We start from the raw sequence: 23,592 nt of genomic DNA, 5'->3' as shown, positions 1-23,592 counted from the left end.
TTTGTGCGGACAGTATGGAGCCTGCTTGGGATTCTCTCTCTCCCTCTCCCTCTCCAAATAAATAAATAAACTTAAACAAACAAACAAATAGCTGGAGGCTCAAGAGCAAAAATTCATTTCAGACTTTCTCTAGGACATCTTTAATCCAGTAATACCCTAATCATTAAGTAGGAAAATTCTTTGTTCATGTTTCTTAGTTAAAGAGTAAGACTGCTCTCATGTTCTTCTAACCAGAACACAAACGCATTCAATCAGCATGGACTGAGGACCAACTCTATGCCTGGCACTGTGCTAGGGATTAAAGATACAGCAGTGAATAATATTTTCTTAGGTCAAAATGTGTGAATACTTGCACAGGTGGGGTTTTTTTTTGTTGTTTTTTTTTGTTTTTTTAACTTCACTGACATTCAAAACATGCATAGCCTAAAATTTATTTTCTTACAGTGACAACCGTAACGTGTCCCAGTGTGTGTTGTGTGTCAAGTAAGTAGCAGGAAAGCAAATGGCATGTTAATGACAAGGCTTCAGCATCTCTTTAAGTTTCCATCAAGGCATTAAAGGCTAAACCTAGAGCATCACTGTGGATTTGTTTTCCACTTGAAAAAAACAGTTTAGAATAATTTTTGAACAATCTCTATTTCATGATAGGAAAAATAGTCACAAGTTTTTCATCATGATGAATAATTTTAATTAAAAGAAAAAAAGCACTGTGAAGGAAATGGCCCATTGTTATATCAAGGGAATACCATAAAGAAGGATTTGTAAAAATTCTTCCAGTATTGTACTGAACCACAGTGGATCTGGAAACATTTTCTGCCTTCAGATTCATCTGCCAAAGTCCACATCCTAGGTCAGGGATGATTCAGATTTTCCCAGTGCTTCATGTACAAGGTGCACCCAACAAGCCCATTCACACCCCCTACTAGAAGACTTTTCTAATTTTTTTTGTGAAATGTATAAAGCATTTTTATGCCACAAGCACTCATGGCTCTAATTCCCGAGATGATAAAATCTTCCCTCTAAGAGTGATGACCTTGTATAGATATGATATGAGCCTATTTTTAGAACCGAGGGAACTAAGAACATAGATAGTTTCTGAGGTAGCAATTTGGCCATAAGGAGGAGGTAAAATGGAGCTCAGATTTGGACAGGAGACTTAAGTCCCGTTCTCATCTTGGTACTGGCAATGGTCAGGCACTTAACCTCTCATTGCCTCAATTGTAAAATGAGGATGATAGTGTCTGACCCATTTATCAACAGAGATGTGAAGAGGATGAGAGAGGTAATCTAAGTGAAGAAAATACCATGAGTTCTTCATGGAATAGTCATGCATTCTTTCTCTTTAAACTGTCACTCAGATTGAACATGTTCTTCCAAATGATATATGTAAATGGCATGCATATCGATTCAATAGCATTTTTGTGGGTTTGTTTTTATTTTCTTAAAATAATTCTGATGTTTACTATGTGAGGACATTAAGGAACAAGGCATGGACCTCTTTTAACAGGTAGGAAATAGAAGACCGGGGAGCTAAATGATTTGCTAAAGATCGCCTAACTTTCACACGGTAGAATGGGCCAATCAGGAGCCTCGCCCCTTTAGGAAATGCCAGCTTACTGGCAGAATGGCAGGCAAGTAAGTGTTTTGAATCACCTGCTAAAAGAGTCTAAAGACTGTATTTAATCTTCTAAGATTCTTAGAAGATAAAAGGTCAAAAATAAAAAGCAAAAGTGTAAAAGCTGTGGAAATTTTATCGAAGTTGATCATTTTAGTCCCCTCGACTCCCTACTTCTGAGGCTGTTTCATGGATCTGCCCCTCCTGTCTGCCTGAACGGAAGAGAGGGCACCTCTGGATGCTGCCCCAGCCCGTCCCCCCCAAAACTAGCCTGACCACTAGGTGTCTGGCCTGGGTTTCTGGTGCACTTAAAGACAGGCAAAGATTGCAGAATAACTAAATTTTAAGAATGGAGCCAAGGTTGACTTTTTCCACCTCCAGTATCAGCCAGATCACAGTTTCTTTCCCTGCTTTGCCACTTACTTGCAGTATGTCCGTATGAAGACTGTTTTAACGTCTCCAATCTTAACTTCCTCATTTGTGAGAAAGGAATTTTGAGACCCATCTCCTAGGAGTGTTGCGAATATTAAATAAGAGACATGCACACCCCCTCCACTGCCAAATATAATGGGTTTAGCACAGTGCTTGGCACATTATGAAACTGGAGGAAATGATGGTTTTTTCCCTATTTTTCCTTAATGCTTATTCTCTTTTCCATTTGGGGGAGGTAATTTTTGCTCCTTTCCTTTTCTTTCTTCCATTTCCTTCTTCTCACCTGTATAGAGCTGCATTTCTTTTTAGAAATATACCTTATTTTTATTACATTTGATTTCTTGAAAGCCCACACAAATACTTTCCTAAATAGTCATACTTTTAATAATACCTAAAGTTCATGAGCTGGATATGAGGAAAGGGTTCTTTCAGATCACAAGAAAAATTCTGTCAGAGTACTTTTTATTGCTCATTTAAAAAATCAAACTTAAAGTATAATTACTCCTTGTAAATATACACATCCACAGATATGTCTACATATACATGCATATTTTTAATTTCTCAGGTACGCCAATCCAGCTTCCCCTAGCTCTGTCCTTGTTATGGCACTTTCTACAGTGGGATTCTACATTTTTAGCTCAAGTTATAAAGCTTTGTAACCACTGAACACGCTGTTATAAAAATCAAATGGCTTTTTATGACCAGGGTTAAATATCATTCATGTGTCCCTTTTTATAAGCACATGGCTAACAATTTTGAACAGTCCACAGTCAAGCCTCCCTCATTTGTTAGTAATTTTAAGGGGTTTATAGTACCTGGCAGCTGATTTGAAAAAGCTGCATTATCTGCAGTAACTCCTACCAGCTCAATGCTGAATTTTTTATGGTAAAAATATGTCTCGAGCATTGCTTATATAAAAGTAGGTTAATTTTTAAAAATCTTGGACAATTAAGACAGAAAGCTATTTCGTAATTTCAGTTTGGTTTCTCAGACACATTAAGCACGGCAAACAAATGAAAATGAGTAGGCCTCCAAGTTTGGGGACTAGTATTCCATCGATGTGTGGTTCATCAGCATCTTTGTAATCTTTTAATTAAATGGAGTCACTATAAAAAAGCCTGGGACGATTATGTTAGCCATCGATTATGAACAGGTAAATGACAACTTCTGTATGAACCCCAAAATTAAAGTTTTCTGTTAAAAAGATATCTTGCAAATTACCCTTTCACTTTAATATGCATTGGTTTTTTGTTGTTGTTTTTAATGCATTTACAGAGACCGTGGAAGCGAATGTGGGTTTCCACAGAGACTAAACCCCTCTAAGCTTTAAAAGGTTTTTTAAAAGTGCAATTATTAACGGCACCCCAAATCAGGAGATTGTGGATTTACTGGTAACACGTTTGTGTTCAGAGGAAGCCGATATTTCTTAGGACAATTCCCTTTGCCACACACACAGAGGGAAGCAAAGTGGGAGGTAACATGCAATGAAACAGCCGCTGGAAAGACCAAGCTTACTCGCTTCACATAAATACAAGCTCCACTGTATTTAACTCTTGGGGGAGTCTAGCATCACTGGTAACAACGGATGAAACCACGGACCAAAATTCCAAGCCAGAATGCAGTATACAGAAGGGGTAAATACACTGCAGTATTCCACCACAAAAAGATAGTCTGTGTGGTAACTTAGTATTTACAGCACTTTTAGGGAAGGCCAGAAAGTAGAAGTTACATTAGTCTCCATTCTGTAGCATCTGCTGTTCCTGGTCAGTAGGTTAAAATTTCTGTGAAATTTAGCAGCATGCAAACCGAGAGTAATCTGATGATTATTTGGCTATTTTTGGTGAAGAAAGAAAGAATTTATTTTATCATAAAATCCTATTCTAAGGGACCCCTCATCCACCCGTGAAGCTTGAGATCTCTCTGCGAAAGTTCTCTTCTCTAGTATCTTTAAATGGGTGGTTGATTTTTATAGCAGGTTAGAACACTACTTTAAAAAAAATCCATTACCACCCAATTAAGGAAAGAAGGACGAGACATAAAATCAAAGGTAAATAGTAATAAATATGGGTCTATATCAATTTCAATAAGTCAGCAACCATTGAAGGAAATAATTTTAAACACTATTCTTAAAAAATAAACACTTCTTCATGTTAAAATTTCACATTATAGGAAGCATGACAAAATTCTGGAGTTTTTACCTGCGGAGAGGGAAAAAAATCACACAGCTGAAGAAGAAAGAGTTAATTTACTAAGGTCTACGGACGACCTTGTTCACATTTGTATTAAAATCTCATCCTTTTTTCTTGAGAAATCTCTTAAGCATTATTTTTTTTCTATTATTTGGAACAATCTATTCCTCTGTCCAAAAGATGGAAAAAGTGCTAAAAACATTGGCTGATGGGCAATAATGGAAAATAAACTTTTAAAACTTTAATTACCACTCTTTTTCTAGAACAGAAAAGATCAAGAAAATGACAGGGAAATGAAAAAAGCATGGGCTACTCAAGCTAGTCTGTCATATTAGCTGACTAAACATATATCCTTTCTCTTCCTGATATTATTAACTATAGGTTTTCTAGTAAATTCCTAGCAACCACTGCATCTAAGCAGTTTTGACAAAAAGAAAGCTTATTGCTAAACACCTTAGAAACATTTACCGAGGTAATAAAAGAAATGTCATTCCCTCCTACTGAATGTTTGGGCATAAAAGAGGTATTTTTATAATGTAGTTCATGATTTACCATATCTATAGTGTCCAAAAAAAGCACAATGAAAAGGAAGCGTTTTTCCAGTGGTTTGACAACTATTTGAATCAGCTGTTAGGCTTTCATTACACTAGTGGCCAATCGCTCACTTTTAAAAGCACAAGAGGGCGGGGGAGTGGGATAGAGATTGGGGAAGAAGGACAAGCCCTCTTTTTAAAATGTTTTCTATATATCCTGCTCAGTGCAAACATAGTTAAATGGATTATTTTTCCTGTCCATCAGTCGATAGCCAACTTGGAGGCTGCATTCTGAATGCTTCACACAATTAAGCTTTCCCTTAACCTTCAACTTTCACGTGTGAAACATTCACCCAAATATTTATAGAGTGCCTGTTATGTGCCAGGCACTGTGCAAGGCTGGGCTATCCCACTCAAATAGACAATTGTTAAGTATCTACTTTGTGTATGTTTCTGTGGACATGCCACTCTAAACATTAGAAAAACCTTACTGAGGAATGTGATTAACCTAAGGAGGGCTGCCAAACTGAAAAAAAAAAAAAAATCTAAATCAAAAGGGTGGCTGGTTTTGAGGCTACTAGAACACGTTCACTTTTTTACCAAAGGTTCCTTAATGTTAAGATAAATAAAAATGAAGTATTTCATCTACATATTGAGAAACTATTAGCTGGCCATGAGGGAGAAAGATCTTAGGGAATGGACCACTGATCAGTTTTATCTGCCACCCTAAAAAGGAAGGGTGCAAAATTTCTTCAACAATGTTAAGCTTTGATATTTCCTAAATGATAAATAATTCATGTTTTAAAATGGAGAAGATGTTCTGATAGCTGACATTCTCAGAAATCCATGCAAACCTTCTTTGAAATTAGAATAGAATGATTCACTCCCTCACTTTGCAAGTCCCACCTATATAACATAAATATTTACACATAAACACGCATAGGCAGGTACTTGATTTCCTATCGTGTCTTAGATGCACCAATAGTAACACCTGTACTCCTGTAAGAAACAAACAACTCTCCATTTCCATCCAGGCCAGTGTTAATCTAGCCTCACAGATGATTGGAGCCGCTTCATGCTCGGCTGGTCTAAGCTGTGATTTGAGGCTACTGTTCTAAGCAGTAATTTTTCAAGATAAAATTTAGCAGTTTTGAAATTCTAAAACTAAACAATTTTGTCAGCCATGAAAAAATTTAACACTATAATTAATGACTGCTTCAAGATCCAAACTGCTATTGAAGATGACAGTTTGAAATCACAGAAGAATCATAAAGATGATTAATTATACAAACTGGTACTTGTTGCAGAAGGTTTATATTCATAGGCCATTTATCACCAAAATGGGAATATATGAGTTTCATTGAATATTGCAAATTACTATGCACACATTAATTTGGTTTTTATAAAGTTAGATATTAGGGTTTTCTTTCCATCAAATCAACTTCTCCATAATACATAAAAGTCGTTAAGTATTTTCTTATCAATCCAGAGAAAAAGTAGATTGAAAAGATATTAATCCTATAAATTCATTTTTATAAACTAATGTACCTGAATAAGCATACTATTTATATAATAATTAGTTTAATTACAGTCTTTTACATATATAATTATCAAAATGAAAACCATGACTACTACATTCACTATAAGATGAGTAATTATAACATTAATTGGAATTAATAGTGCTTTTTCTTTTTCCTTTTTCAATTAAGCACTTTTCCTAGAAGAAATCAAGTTAATATTAAAATTACAATCTTACATTTTAACCAAATTATCTTATTTCAAATACATGTAATTTATTATGACAAGAAAATGAATTAATATATTACTTCAAAGTAGCTTATTTTATGTAATTATATTTATTAGCACCCCAAATCTGCTCATACGGATATGCCTTGGTGTTTTTTGACTTAACTGCACAGTGCTGTGGCTATGGCAATTAAAAATTCAGGTAAAAACTGAAAAGTGCCATTGAAAATCCCAATGCTTTGTTTCTATGTCATCGAATATCTAGATATTGTCGACAGAACTAAGTATTTGGATTTTCAGTTTTTATCTGGATGTTTGGCACCACAGAATAACTTACGCCAAAGTCCTTTCTTCTCCATGGAGGGATATCAGAAGAAGTGTTTGGCATCGGCTAAAGAAAATAATATTGTTTATTCACTGAAGAATAAGCCAGGACTTGCAAAGACCTTCAAGAATCTAGCAACTTGTGGCCACACTCACTTAATGAGAAACACAAGTGTTTGGGGCGATTATAACTGGACCTTCGTAACCCGAGCCCAGCTCCCTCTCCCTTCTGGAGGCTCAGCCATGCTCTCAGCTTCGTCATCAGCGGGGGATAATAGCCTTCATAAAGCACCATCATTAAATGAGCTGATTTCAAATCCAGTTCTTTTTCATTATGGGACTCTTATTTGAATTAACCCCAAAATCTCAGTTAAACTTCATATGTTGTGTTCTGCACACCCCTTCCCCACGGAGCGGGGATTATATTCAGGGCACACACTTCTTGTGGAAAACTGACCTAGGCCCTGTCCTACTGGCAAACACAAAGTAGTTCCACAAAGCAAACAATTATCGACTAAGTGTAATCCACTTACAAACCAGAAACGCATTGTATTTATTTTGCGTCAAATTCTTTTGCACTCTCAGCACTGCCAGTTTCTCAGATGCCTCTATACTGAACTGATATTTTAGGTGCAAGAGAGATGGCTGATCGAATCGCTTTCTTTTATCCCTGTGCTAGCTGGCTGGCTACAGAAACTGTTTGAGGCACTTTTTAATAGTCCCTGGACATTACACCTGGACTACCATTCTGAAGTGTATTTCACAGGCCATTTTTCCTGTCGGGATCCCAAATAAACTGTCATCCTAATTTTTCATTTGAGCTTTAAAATACACTCAGATGAAGATTTAAATCGTGCAGGTACATTTAATCTCTCCTATTCACCTGCAGTTTTCCTTTCCAAGAATTTTGCAAGACCCTTGTAATATATTAACAAATGTCCAATTTACTGTATTTATTGAAATCTGTAATAAAATGACTGCTATTCTTTTAGCCCCCAAAGAGTCGTATGAAACAAGCGATTTGAAATGCTGTCAAAGTTCAGGGTTAAAATGCAAAGATGAATTCATGTTTCCTTAGGTAATTAGTGCGTGGGATACCAAACCAATAATAGCTAAGGGTGCACAGATTTATTCGTCTCCAAGTTTGTTTTTAAGTTGCCGTTTTATTTTTCAAGTTCTGCTGTAAGCTGAAAATGACTTTGGAATCTTATCATTTGGCTATTGTAGAAATATAATCAGGGATTTGAAACTTATGTGTGTTTATCACAACTGAAAACAAAATCTTCCCTGGAAGAGGTTAATGGAAAAAGAAATAACAGGAGGTGGAGAATAAACTGCTTTTTTTTAAACTGGAGCTGCAAACAGCATTCTAACTAATTCAGATAAGCAGCAAACATAGTTGTTAGGGGATATTTATGACAGCCCATCTATGTGACAGCACTGAAGCATTAACAATAGCAACGGGCTTTCTATAAAACACATCTGCAAGACAGACAGGTAGATAGGCTGACTATCAATCATCAGGACACGTGAATAATTCTATACTCACTGGCCCATGTACTATTAAAATCAGCTTCATATATATATATATATATATGTGTGTGTGTGTGTGTGTATACACACACACACACACACACACACACATACATACATAAAAGCTTGCTCTTCAGTAAAGGAGCCATGGTGGTGGGTAATTCTTATTTTTAATTCTTTAGAATATGTGTGTTCACACATCATTTAAAAAATCCAACAATGATTAACAGTCCTCTTTGGGTGTATTCTGAAGCGGCATACACACAGTATTTTCAGGTTATATTGGTAGTTAACTTATGACTTGTTATCTTCTCCGCGTTTCAGTTAATTGAATGGGATCATACAGCTTCACAACAAACAGACTGCATCCCACAGTTTGAAGAGAAAGATCCTCAAAACTTATTCAAGAGCGAGGCTCATCTTTAACTTTACATTTTAGAAAATTTAAATGGTGCATGCAAGCACTGTCTATTTTAATAACTTTTAAGATGCACAAACAGAATAAAAATTATAGCCAAATACAAGGGATCTTCTCTGTCTTTCACTGAATTCACATAACTTCCATTTATGCTAATGGGAGTTGAGCACCTGCTCCGCAAAGAAAATAGACCCCTGTCTGTGAAAATAAATGTGTGCAGTATATTTTCCAGCTACAATGCTGAAATCAAACAACCAAAAATGTGTGCTATATAAACAAAGCATCATGTGGCCTACCTGAAAACACTGCTGTTTTATACTTTACCTCATTAGTCATATACCCCAAGATATTACTCATACCTTAGCCATTTAAATGCAACAAAAAGGAAAAAAGGGGGTAGGGGGCAGATGGACATACTCAATCTGGTGATTTCAGTGAGCTCATACACAATCCTCTGTTTACCCCTTCAGAAGTTCATAATAAATTGCATCAGCAAATCTGGATTCGGGCCATTTCTCTCTGCCATCATCTTAAAAGTCATGGAAGATAATTGTATATAATAGAAGAGGGCATGATCATGTGCTGAGACTCCCGGTGGCAGCTGCAGCCTCAGCTGGGACAGGAGATGAGGCAGACGGTTGTTAACCACCGGTGGCACCCAAGTCCCTTTCTGCATGGCTCTTCTGGTTGGGCATCAGGTCTCAGAGGAAGCAGGTCTACCTAGACTTGAATGGGGACATCTCCACTGGTAGTCACAGAAGTCTCTTATCAGGCAGTACTTGATGATGGTGTGACAATTAAGTGACAGAGAAAGGCTGTCCCTCTCCACTCCAAGTGTAGTAGGCATCATAGAGATCTTTCCCCCAAACTCTATTATACTTTCGGTTAAAATTACGGTATGATCAAAACAAGGGTATGGGGAGTGAATGAGAATATCCATACGGTTTCAGCTCTGTTCTTCTGGGCCTCATGATGTTTATAATCTACAGCCTTTGCTATTCCATTCAACATTTTTAAATAGTCTTAAGACATAAGTAATAATAAGATCATACAACATGTGCTACAAATGACCACCTTTCTAAAGACTTCTCCTTTTTCCTAACAGTCTAGGTCAAGGCCATAATTTTTCATTTCTGATTTGCATCATGAGTAGAATTAAGAACAATACTCTTGTGGCAAAGACTGGCTACATAATTTTGCAGGGGGGGTGCAAACATGAAAATGTGGGGTGCCTTGTTGAAAATTTTCTGAACGGTTGCAAGACGGTGACAGCCAAGCATGAAGCCAAGCTGAAGGAACCTCTATGTACAGCACCTGTGAGACTGCACAGGTAACCCAAGCATGAAGCAGGAAGCCAGCCTCACTCTCGGAATAGGACCTTGGTGAGAGGGAGCCTGCTGCCCCCTCCCTCTCCTCAAATCAACCAGGGAGAAATGAACGTGAGGTGTCTTCCTGCAGACAGACACCTATTCAGTGTACTGAGGTCTCAAAGAAAATGGATCAACAAAGCATACTCTAGAAACTACCATTTACTTTCTTGTGCAGATTGTATTATAAGGCTTATTTAAAAGTGTTTCATCTTCTTTCTGAGAGGGTTCCATAAAGCAAGATTTTCCATCCAAAGGCCAGCATGACCCTGGTGAGGGGTTCAGTTTTAATGGGGACCAGAGGACCAATTCTGAATACAGATAATGGTAGCACAGTCTACTAGCAATTTGATCCTCAATGCCATATGTTTTCTTTCTCTCTATATTTTCCCCTTTTTAAATCACTTCCTGCTCAAACCCCTTCCCTCTTGTCACCCATGCACGAGCCTTAGATTTGACCTCAAATTCTAAATGGGGCCAGTTTGCTGTGAAGACACTCTGTCTGGCTTTCTGCAGTTTAGGTGATTTGGAAGGCTGAGGACACACTGCTCAGAGGGTGCCCTTCTCTTGTAAGTACAGCTGAGCTCTGTGAGTTCTAGACTGGTGAACGAGACAGCGGTAATTACAATAATGGCGGCATTTGCCCAGGAAGTGATCTGCCATCTCTCAGAAGTGGACTTCAGCTAAGCTCCGCTTCCCTTTCAGTACATGGAGACTCTATATATAGAGTTGGCCGTCAGAGATTTAGAATAGGCATTAGAGATGAGCAAAGAGAAAAGGACCTCTCCCCTTTATCTTTCCAAAGAAACAAATATGAGCTACATTTGTAAATACCTTTCAAAAATACTTAGGAAAAAAAAACTACAGTGAAGACAAAATTATCTTAAGTCTGAGTTTTTCTGAGCTATAGATTGCTTTGTGTATTGACTAAACAATACAGAAAAAAAAAACTGTTCAAATGTATAAGCCTATCCTGATTTTTTTTGGTCATTCAGGGAAGGACTAGAAGATTATATAATATTACCTACTCTCAATAAAATAGTATATCCTTTTTTTTCCGGGTAGTGAATTTGTAGGGATAAACAACCCTACAAATTGTTTGGCCTATTATGTGTCACAGAGATTTTTCTATAGTCTGTCTAGACTCCAGACAATAGACGAGACTGGTCTATAGTTGCAGACATTTCTATAGTCTGTAATATCACTTAGGAAAGTAAGAGCAATAATACAAAAATGAAAACCAGGCTGACCTGCCACTACGATAGTAGAAATATGAGTATAACAACACTTTACAATTTCGAAATGATGATAGCAACCTAGAAGGAAGTTTTAGCAGCCACATATCAGCCAAGGCAACTTTTGCAAAATCATTTTTTGCTCCTAAAATATGAGTCATATTTGAGTAATTCTGTCCACAGGCTATAAAATCACTTTATTACAGAACATTCTGTATATATGTCATATTGTGTTTTCTTATTGCATGGGGATTGCGTGTATGTATATATGTATGTACGTGCATATACATTATACATATATGTTACATATAGATAACAACAAATACATATATGTGTGTGTGTGTGTGTGTGTATATACATATATATATAAAATATCTGTGGTCAACGTAAAGATTTTTCAAAAACTTTTCTTGAAACAGACCAGATTGTTAAACTATTCTACTTTCCATCCCTCTTGGACAAAACATTACTGTTGCATATGATCTTAAGAGGATTAAGTGACATTATGTATAAAAAGCAAGGGAGGTAGAGAAAAGAGTTTAAATTTCATCTACTTTCTGCCATTTCATCTCTGAGCATGCCTCCACATCTATTTCTCTCCCACAATTACATTTGTTATAAACAAAAGAGAGAAAAAAAAACCTTGTTTTTTAATGTTCTTCTTTGCTAGCTTTTTAATTTTTTAGTAAATGAACTAATGAAGGAGGTTTTTGTTGTTGCTTAGTTTTATTTTGATGAAGACAGTGTAAAAGATGCATTGAATATAAAGAATAATCATTGAAGAAAACATTGCTATAAAACCATTGGCAGTGTTTTTGATTCAGAAGGTATTCTCTTTCCCAAAGACTCCAAACTACGTCAATAGTCACCAGACCATTTGTATCTTCACCACTGGGGATGAATATTAACAGAGTCTTTGTTGCTGTTGGGATGACTCAGCTTGTGGCATCGGGAGTGGTTAAGGAGGTGTCTAATGAAATAGATAACATGCAGTAAAGCTGAGAGGTTTCTGAATGTTTTACTTAGCAGTGCACATCCCCAAATAGAAAATTCCCATCTCAAGAGTCCTTCAGTTTCTCTTTCTGGCTGAATTAAAAGCAGCAGCAGCAACAACAACAACACCTAGTTCGTTTCAACATAATCAACCCCACATACAGTAGTGTATAATAAATCGTTGCAGTGTAGGACAAACCATCCGGGACTCTGCCAAATGTACAGAATGCCGACTGATGAAACCATACGGAACCTTGTCAGTGTGATCAGCTAAACCCATCCACCAGGCAGGCACAGAGTACTTCCTAGGTCCAGGGTGTTATACATACAAATGTGGTACATTTTTCCCCTGGAATGCAAATTCTAGATTCATATTACACCAGAATAGCATTACACAGCACTCTTGTTTTGTTTTGCTTGAAAGTTCAATATTTTCTTTGTCTTTAAGGAAAAAATTCTTTAACCTCATTGCAAATGAAAGCTTTTGTCGACACTTTCCCATTTAGTAAAAATAGATACGTTTAAGTACAATTGATTGATAATGTAATATTTAAATAAAGATAGCATAAAAATTTAAAGAGATTTATCTGAAATACAAGATATAGATTTTTGCTCTTTGATATGTGCCATGATGTTCAGGAATACTTCATATATAATGTAACACATTATGTACGTAATACAATGTAGCTATACCAGAGATATATATCTTGTAGAATAACTTTGAATATCATGAAAATAGTACAAATTCGGATTCACTTCAGCTTCTTTAATATATATACTATGAAGGGAGCACAACCTCAGCCTCTTTAATTGGCTACATTTTAACTAAAGAGTAATAGTATACACTTTAAGTGAACATAATGAAAACTGGACTTTTTGTTTGTTTAACAAATTCCAAATTCAATGCTAGCATGATGCATTGGACAAACTTTCCATTCTCGTGAAATTGGTGGGAAGTGCCATGCTTTATCACAGGATGGGTGGGAATTCTATAGCTCTCTGAAAGAGCCTGGATCATTAACTAAAGCGGCCCATGTGTGGAGACAGAAGACCAAATTAGGCCCTAAGGAAGTCTTACCAAACTCCCACTGAAGTCAGTGGAAATTTGTAAACGCACTTGAGAGGGCTCTTGTCGCCCACAGGTCATGTCAATAATTTCACTAGATCTTTAGACACACAAGTCAAAAAAAAAAAAAAAGAAAAAGAAAAAGAAAAAGAAAAGACAGAAAAAGGAAAAGAAAAGAAGGAAAAAGAAAAAGAAAAAAAACAAACCAAAACACCCAAACCTGTAAACCAAAAAATATGTACCTCTCCAACATCGTAGATCCAAATTCGGCCTTCTGAGTCTCCAACAGCAACTTCTTTCCCGGCTTGAGCCCAACGAACACGGTTTAGGGCAGAAGCCCCTTCAATGGCCACACTTGCTGTCGGGACCTGTCAAAGAGGTTACAACAGCAATAAAGAATCTCTGAACATGAATTTAGATACACAAATTTACCATGATACGTTTAACTGGGTGAGTCACCACTGCCTTCATGTGCATGAATATACATCCCTGTGCAGGGGTAAAAGGATTCATTGTTCTTAAATCATATGCTCCACTGAATTAAGGGGTAGAGAGGAGACACTTTAACAAAAAAGGAAAAGAGGGAGAGTCTTTTTCCATAGTCAATGGGCAATGAGTGACAAATATTTCTCCGGATTATGCAGGGTGTACATCCAACATACAAACACAGCAGCTAAATGTGATACTTCACGATCAGGTCATGATTTATGGATCGATGGAGAGAGAGATTTCAGGATTTACCAAGATTAAGGATACTATAAAAGGCAGGAAGGGGGTTTATGGTGGAATAAAGGTCATATTAATGTGTGTCTTCAGGGAAAAAATATGTATTGATCTCTCAAAACCTCATCAGGGAAGGGATGATCAGAAGAAGACAAAAAGTGCAGGTGGAAAAGCTTCAAAACCTCAAATTCTCCTCTTTCTTTTTTTCTTTTCCTTTTTCCTATTTTCCCCCTTCCTGTCAGTACCAGGATGGACGAAGCACTCTATAAGTTTGGAGATGTCCCCAGGCTGGTACCCTGATGGACTGCAGCCCCTGTTTGTAGAAGAGGCCTTCCATGTCCTTTAACAAACACTGAAACCTGCCAATGCTGATAATTACTATCATACTAATTATTGAAATACACTGAGGTGCTGAAATGGAACCTGCAGCATTTATGACAAGAGCCGTAGTATTCGGAAGACGTTTTAGGAGGCCCACCCCTCTGTATCAACAGTCGTGTAAACTCTTGTCTTTAAGTTTGGAACTTTATACCTGATGTAAAGATCGCATCTCTGCTTCTTCTCCAAGAACGTGGAATGGGAAATGACAACAGGCCATTAAAAAGCAAAAGAGTAAATGTTGAAACAAAAAGAAAAAAATAGAGTGAAAGGAGGGCCCTAGAGATCATCTCATGCCACTGTTTAAGACCTGTGTCTCCTAAACAGGTCGTTTTAGGATGGAAACTCGACGTACTGTGCCTCAGCTCTCCCGGCGTTCTGCTATTCAAGGAATTGAAACCATCTGTTTATGTGAGATTATTGACCCAATACCTATCTTTAAAATAGCAATAAAAACTCCATCATATGTAAGAATCTATGTTTAAACTTAATCTTGAAATCAATAAAAATTCTTTTACCTGCTTAAATCACTGTATGTCAATTGTGAGCAAAAATGTAAAACGAAAGTCCCCAACTCATTTATTTTTTTTAAAAAATACACAATTTCTACAATAAAGGTGCCTGCTGTGCCAGCAGGAGGTTGAATTTTTAACCAAACCTTTCAAAGGCCAAAACAATGTGAATTTAGATGGGCCATAATTCTGTCAATATGCTTTATTATTAGTGCGCTGCTCAGAAAACAAATCTGAGATTCAGCCATACAGTTTTCAGAGTTAGTTTTTAACAGCATAATTTAGGGAGATCGTACAGGATCATACTTTATAAACGTAACTCTGTTCAACATCAGATTTTATCAATGAACAATCTCAAAAATTGAATAAAAATTTTGAATCTTAATATGAATGTTAAAAATTAATCATTCAAAATAAACTGATTTCTGATACACTTTAAATTATGCCTGATACATTTTAAAGAATCGTATTTATTAAGAATTAAGTAATATATAAAAAACTGGGACAAATACTATTTTAGCCATTTAAAAATACCTTCATTTCAAGTATTATAAATGGTTAAAAAAAAGACTATCACAGCCTATTATATGTGCTAAAAAAGTATCAAATGCATGAAGGAAATGATAAAATATATTTTATTAGTTTTACTCATAATGACCCTTCAACAGCTGATCAATCTATAACGAAACTAATCCATATATTGAACTCTATCTCTCTTACTTCTGTACTTTGCTTTCACAGTTATTTTCACACTTTTTAAGGCTCAATCATTTTAATTGCAAAGACAGGTTATCTACTGCCTAAATTACTACATTGTGTGGAGTGATACTCAGGTAGGTGAATATGAACTATCCTTGCATAGGAGCAATTGGAATAACTTGGTCTAAAGGTACAGTAATTTCAACAACAGAAATCCAACATTCTGAAAGCAGAATTATGGTTACCACAAAACTAAGCAATCTGCATGGCCCATAATGATTTTTAAAAAATATTTATCTACAAAACTCTTATGTGGTTGTCCCTTGATACCTAGAGAAAGAGAAGGGAAAAATTATATTTGGCAATTAATTTCCTTTTTGACAATTTCATTGTGGACACGTTAAGTTCATTTTACCTAGAAAACAGACTACAAACAAAATAAGAACAGCTACATAGGAATTATTAAGGCATGGGTAGAACTCACTCCACTGCATTGTAGTTGGGCATCACCTAAACATCATTTCTACTAAATCTGATTTCTGATACAAGGGGTCTCCTAAGCCAACCTGGAAAACGTGTGTCTTTTGGTTGATTTAAGTGAATGAGTTTATTCTAGCAGATAGAAGCAATATGATTTTAATCAACAGTGATGAAAGATTTTGGGAAACCATCACAATGTGGAATAACAGCATCTTTCTATGAAGAGCAATAATGTTATGAACATTTCAACATCCAAAATATGATGGGCATTGCACACATTTATGCCTTTTGCTTATTTTCAAAGATACTTCATCACATAACTCTTATCTTTGTCACACAATTCTTGTAGCCAAAAGAAAATAAAAAAGACTCAAACTGAAATATTTGAAAATGTAACTATTTGGCAGTGGTCAGAGATGCATATAATTTTGCAAGTTACAGAGGCTCCATAATAACACCTGAGGGATATTTCCCTGCCCCCTCCCACAGAAAATACTAGGGGGCCTGCTCCTCCTCAGATCCTCCAGCTATAGGCTTCCTAATTAAAAAGGCTGAGCTGCTTCCTGCTCAAAACACTTCAAAAGACCTTTCTCTTGTTCTCCACTTGACATACAGTTTACATGCTTGTTCCCCTTACCTGTCCCTTCTTATTTACGGAGAGGTGCCCTGAATCAGAAGCTGGGAAGTGCTGAAGAGAACGTTTTATTTTTCTAAATCGAAGGACATTTAATATTCATGTTAAAAAAGACACAAGCCTTCTCCCCAGTAGCTGAGTTAGCACCTCAGTACTGTTGAGGGTGTGGGCAAAAGGAAAAATGCACATGGCAGAATTTTTTAAAACATAAATGTATATAGCATAATTTTTAAAAAGAATATTTCCTTATTATTAATTCCCCCCTTTAAAAAAAAGGGGGGGGGAGGCCATTTTTCACTTCTCTGAATGTGACATGTTGATATCCCGCTTTTTTTTTCAAACACTAAGTTTAACATACATGTTCAGAGTTGCAAACTATTGTAAAAGTCTGCCTGTAAGTTCAGCATTTTAGATGAAGATGATTTTACCTTGTAAAAATCAAATGGAGGATGGATCTAAACATAAAGGGTCAACAGAATCATCTTTTATGAATTTAAAATAGAAAGTGTACCAATAGCAAACACTGACAAATAACCCTTTTTAAAAGCTCAATCTCGAGTCAGCGTCCACAAAAGCTTACTTTTCCAAGTGCTTGCCAATGGAGTTATTTCAACACTGCTCTGAAATATGCCTGTGCATCCTTTCCCGCAGGGAAAGGCGTGAACACACAGCGTTTTGCTTTTTGCAAAGAAGGGTCGTCCATTGTCCAGGATCGGCCACGGTTTGGGGATGACGTGAGATGAAATGATTTGGGGCCAGTGCATCTGCCAGTTCCCTTCAGAGCAGTCAAGAAAGGGGGTCGGCAGCCCAGCTGCAGTTGAAGGGTCAGTCCAAAAAAGGCCGTTGGGGAGAGAGAGGGGGAGACGGTGAGAGGCCGGCTGCGCCCTCCTCCCAGCCCTCCCCCCCCCCCAACTCGGGCGCCTGCGCCGCGGCTCACCTCGGTGTCATTGTTGAGGTTCCAGAGGTCCAGGCGCCCCATCCCGTCCACGCAGGCAAAGAGCGCGGGATGCACGGGGGACCACATGACATCGTACACATAGTCTGCATTGTCTTCAAAGGAGTAGAGCGGCTTGTTGTGCTGTAAAGCAGAGAGACCGTGAAGACTTTGTGGCGCTGCCGCTGCCTCGGGCTGTCTAGCGAGCCTAATTAAAAACTTTGCACATTCACAAAGTGTCATAAAACTTCCCGAGATGAAAGTCCTCGAAAAGGTGAACCGCAGCTTTAATGTGACTAGAACTGTCCAGTGGCATAAATAAATACCGGGGGGCGAGGGGGTGGGTGGGAAGGGGGGACTCTTAGGGGACTGGGGGCTGGGACCGGCGGGGCAGGCGGTTTCAGACACAGGCGTACGAGACATTCCATGCAGGTGGACGGGGCTGCCCATTAGCTCGGAATTCTCGCCAGGCTACGCTCCGCGAGTCGCTCGGAGCCCAGACCCAACCGCGCTCGGCCTGCGGGGATCAGACCCGCGGGGATGCTCTGGAAGCCCCCGCTTGGCCCGGCGGCCCCGGACCTTTTGCATGGAAGGCAACGCCTGCCACCTCGTGGTCTTTTTCTGTAGCTGCATGTCTGCTTCCAGGCCAACTCCAGGCCAAATTCATACTTTAATGGTTCCTTTGCGGCGGGAATGGGAACACATATTTTGAAGGGATTTGTGTAGCTCTTTTGGGAGGTTAAAAATCTCGCGGTTCTAAGACCCTAGTTTCTCTGCCTCGTCAGGTGGACTGGCGTGGCTCAACGTAGAATCCCTGAACCTTCACAGATGATGAACCACATTTTCTAGATCACCCAGTATTTCCAACAGCCCTGAAATTGGTGCTTTGGGGGAAAACATTAGCACACCCCCCACTGCATACAAATGCTTCTACTCCAGAGGGATACAATAAATTAAAATGGCACTCTTGATTTCCAGTGAATATTGTCACATCAAAATAGCACAGAAGTCAGAGGCAAGTTTGAAAGTACACCAGAAATAAAACGTAATTGGACTTCATGAATTATTCATTCCATCTGGCTTGTCTTATTCTAATTTCTGCATAATGGCTTTACTAATCCCTGATCAATTAATGTAAAATGAAATTTAAATGATAATGAAAGCCCTAGAGATAAAAGAAATTAAGTATTCTTATATCCTCTGACAGAAATCTAAACAATGGGAGTTTTTTTCCACAATGTCTTCTTCATCCAGTCAGCTGTCTGTATTCTCTTCCTGGGTTCGGCTAAATGCCTGTGCAGGCCAGAGGAATAAGATCAAAAAATATAACACACAATATGAACAATCAAATCCTTTATGCATAGAATGTGCAAAGAATGTTTCTGTAGGTAACAGCTCCAAATGTTCGAGTGAACTCCCAATGTGTATGGGTAGCAAAGGTAAAATGCATAGAATGCACTTGCTGATGTGAAAGTGAGAAAAATCGGTGAGAGACAAAAACCTAGAGCAAAGATTTGTTAGGGTAGTAACTGTAAGTGATTTCTCTTTCCATGAATTATATCGCTTTGACATTGCTCAGAAATGAACACAATTCTAATACTATTATAGCAACACAGAAGATTTTAGATGGGCCACTGTGCATGCAGGGGGTAGGCAGTAGATGTGTGAGATGTGCTGTATTTGCAAGAAGTGTCTAATGGGGGAGTGATTTGAAAAAGAACATATGATATTGAGACCTCAGAAAGAATTAAGTGGACATCAGCCTTACATTTTTGTATTTTAATATTCTATAACTCTTTTATGCCAGAATGTTTATCATATACCATGCTTGCAGTGTGATTTTGAGGTAAAGTTACTTGTCAACTTGCTATTTACGAATAGCTTCTTTCTTCCTCTCGAGCTTTGGACTAGGTGATTCAAACTTCCTTCTCCAGAGAATCTGAATATCCAGTGACACCTTAAAGTGGCATGATTGTATCATTTTTCCTTACTGAGATGGAGTAGCTGGTCCTTCACTGACCACTTGTAAATATTAAATTCTAACTCTTAGTAAAAGACTATTCCCACCCCAAATTCTTGATTTTGTAGCTAGCCAGTCACTATTTGTTAAACAACATGAGTGACACAATTTTCTCAAAGTCAAAGCGTGGAAAAGACATACTGAAAAAAGTCGATTCTCAGTATCCTCTCTCAATAACCCAGCTGATAGCAGAACTGAGTATACAGAGGTCTAGATACAGACTTACACATCCAGACAGACATTAAACACAGATCATATTTACGATCCTTGTTTTGATCAATTATAAAACCACCCAACCTTCAACAGCCATTTTCTAGAAAGCTGATATTATTTGATACATTAGTTCTCCCAATAAATTACCCTGTTAATCTCTACTTTGCTTCTTTCCTTTTTTTCTTTTAGTTGCTGCTTCTGTGAGAAACCCAATCAAAATTGTAATACTTCCTGGAGACTTCACTTTTTAAACATCTGGAAATAACAGCCATTGTTCATGCTACCAAAATCCAATTGTCTCATGTTTAATAGTATTGTATTGAAATGCTAGTACTGTCTAGGTTTTTCTCCAATTTCCTTATTACCCCAGCCTCTAAGACTGAAGCTTGCATTGCAAAAACCACCGCCACGTTATTCTAGGCTGCAGTGTGGGCAAGTTTAGGGGAAGGAAGAAGGGCATACGTTTTCAAGGGCTTTGTTTTAACCTTGATAGATTCACAGGTTGGGAACGTCTTGGTCAGGATTGAACCCACTGTCAGGGGACCAAGTGGACTGACAGCTAGGCACCACTAGTTCCTGAGTACAGCATTGTGTGAGCTGTAGGCATGAGCTAACACCCCTCTTACATCCTTAGGCAGTGCTATTTTGAATATTAGCTGTACTTTTGTTGATCAAGGAATTCTTCATTCTCTTTTCTTTGGGGCTCAAAAGGTAACCTGAAAACCTCATTAAAAGTTTGGTGATGAGTGCACTCGTCGTGTTGAGCACCTGGTGATGTATGGAAGTGTGAGTCACTGTATTGTACACCCGAAACTAATACAGCCCTGTATGTTAACTAACTGGGATTAGACTAGAAACTTAAAATTTTTTTGCCTCAAATGCTTACTGTAAAACATTTTAGAGTAGATAAATAAATCATGAAATATCAACTTTTTCATCAAATGTATCAAAAGCATCAGGATCTAAAGATTCTGTTTTTGAAGTTTGAAACATAAATGTCTGCATCTACAAAACTGCTGTAGCTTTATCACCGGTATTAGAATACTACGAGTTTTGAAAAGGTGCACAGTGTGGCGACAGATCTGACCAACGATTTTTGAGGAGGATCCAGTCATATCATTTGTGTATATTAAAGCTGCAGAAGCTTGGGGATTTTAAATATTCACTCTGTAAAATACTCAAGGCCATCTAATAAGCTAAATATGGCTTCACAGCACATTACTGTAGAAAGCGTTTTTCAAAACCTTCAAATTTCATGAGACAGAAACCTCTTCACCCGTGTGTTTCCATTCCCAGTGCCGTGTTTAGTATCAGCACACTGTTAAAGAAGAGAGACAAGGACACTGCACTGTTACCTGACGCATTGCATGTGTGATGACACATGCCAGTGAACTAAAGCCACGACACCCTGTGCTTTAGACGAGTTTCCGGGGCTGTGCCAAAAATCCAAAAATATCCAGACACAGATCAGCTTGACTTTAACATCCTGACTCGCAGAGCAGAGAAGCGGGCGGCCAGTCACCTCCCAGACAGACATGAAGGGCAGGGAAGGGTAAATTGTTGGGTGTTTGTTCTGCATGACTCTACACACACATTGTCTAATTTAATCCGCATAAAATCTCTGTAAGGTAGACGGTATTTACAGAAAAGAAAATTATAGTTCAGGAAAGTTAGTAGCTTTCTCAAGGCCACGAAGATTGTAAGCGGTGGAGGTGGATTTGGTTCTCTGGTTTTCCTAGCTGTTTAAGCACATCCTTTATTTGAGGGAACCGTGTGGTCCTCTATAAGACATAGCAGTGGTCTTCGGTCTTCAGAGCAAATACAGCAGCTCTGTTACCTGTCGTTCTATTCAGTTCAACCAATATTTACTAACCACATGCTGTATAACTTGTAGAAAGGGTTAAAAAAAAAAAAAAACCCTCACAGAATGTCGGTTGCATTTCCCGAGTTGATTATTAATAGTCGTGAAGACGTTACCCATACAATTCCAAGCATCCTTAGCACCTTTTGACACCGGCAGAAATCTTTTTCTTCAAAAAACTGGGAATAGGATGGAATGGCCCTTTTGCCAGCAGGGATAAACAGGGGGCCACGCGATGGAGGGTCTAATAAAACGATGTCAGGAGGCAGAGCTCCGGGTTCCAGCTCACCAAATGTCTATATAGCTTCGAGTGAGGGGTTACAATTACACGATCTGAAAGCTGAGGATAACATGGGGAGTGTGGGCCAGAGAAGGTAGTAGGAGAAAGTGGACACAAACTACAGACCATGGAAAATTTCACTGAACAGCCTTGGACCTTAGTGTTTTCATCTATAAGATGGAAGGTGGGAGCTACTGACCTCAAGAGTTGCTGCTGGCTTTCTACGACTCTGTTCTGCACTAAGGATTGACTGGAATAAAGTTTGCAAAAGTTTTTTAGAAAGAGCTATTCAGAGATAAGTATTATAATCAAAGCCATCTTGATGCTCTGTGAAATCCGTTTCAGTGATTTTTAGAAATTTTTTATTTCATAAAAATATACATATAAAAATGTACCAGTGTGGTTTTTGGTGAAACACCGGACATTATGAAAGTAATAATAGGTCTCTTATTTGACCAAGTAAAGAAGGCATAATGGATATTAAGTTTACACGAGAGAAGGAAGCAAGGAGTGAACTCTGTTCCAGAGTGAAACTGTACAACATCCATGAACGTTTTACAATAAAGACTTGATGTCTAGATTTGAGCTTTGATTTTATAAGTATACTTCTGAAAATGACCAGAGCTGCATATTTTTCCAATCAGTTAACTATAAAATCACTTCATGAAAGATTAATTTCTATTTCTGATGTCAGATATATATATACACCGAAGTCACATTTAGAGAATATGTTTGTTTTATTTTCTCTGTGTTATTTATTTTCCTCTCATCAGAATCTCTAGGCATCCCAATAGGGTTTAGAATTTTGAAGGTTGGTGAATAGGAAGATTTGTGTTAAAATGCCTCCTAAAGCCTCCAAACACTGTGGTTCTTGAGGTTGTATTTGCCTCTAAATGATTAGCTTTCAAAGCAGATTTAGTAGAAATGTTTACCCAAACCATGAAAATTTCTTTTGGAGTAGAGGGGAAGTGGGGTGGGTGGTGGGGGGTAATGCATGGGTTGGTGGGGAAGGGGCCAGGAAACTAAATGTAGAATTTCTGTATCTTTATTCTGAAATAAAAAGAAAACAAATGGAATCTTACCTTGAAACTGTATCCTGTTGGGAAAAAAATGATGACCAAAATACTAAACAATGAGTAATAAGAAAATGTCCTTCAAAAATTGTCATGTGGGTTCCTGTGAAGTAATTAAAATAAATAGCCAGCCAGTTCTTCCAGGAAACATTAAAATGTGAGACCACAATATCACTTTAAAAAAACCACCAAAGGACCCCAAAACTTCAGGCTCACACAAAAATGGATGCCTCTACCATAAAAAGAAAGTGCTTAAACAAACAAACAAACCAAAACTCACAAACCAAACCAAACCCAAAAAAAACCAACTCTCTTGGCCAAAAAGAGGTGTTGT

The 23,592-nt window shown here is 37.9% G+C and overlaps 1 protein-coding gene across 2 annotated transcripts in view; it reads right to left on the bottom strand.

Moving 5' to 3' along the window:
- Nucleotides 1-23,592, bottom strand: part of DYNC1I1 (dynein cytoplasmic 1 intermediate chain 1) — a 307,556-nt gene that overhangs the window by 4,064 nt on the left and 279,900 nt on the right. For both annotated transcript variants that reach the window (XM_042977393.1, XM_042977394.1), the window contains 2 exons: nt 17,815-17,955; nt 13,694-13,819 (listed from right to left, as the gene is read on the bottom strand). In XM_042977393.1, coding sequence (XP_042833327.1) covers nt 13,694-13,819; nt 17,815-17,955 — 267 coding nt within the window. The remainder of the gene's footprint in view (nt 1-13,693; nt 13,820-17,814; nt 17,956-23,592) is intronic.

Source organism: Panthera tigris, chromosome A2 (genome assembly GCF_018350195.1).
Source record: "Panthera tigris isolate Pti1 chromosome A2, P.tigris_Pti1_mat1.1, whole genome shotgun sequence".
Classification (NCBI taxonomy): Eukaryota; Metazoa; Chordata; class Mammalia; order Carnivora; family Felidae; genus Panthera; species Panthera tigris.
The sequence above is the reverse complement of the archived record's forward strand: the minus strand, read 5'-3'. Positions and strand labels throughout refer to the sequence as shown.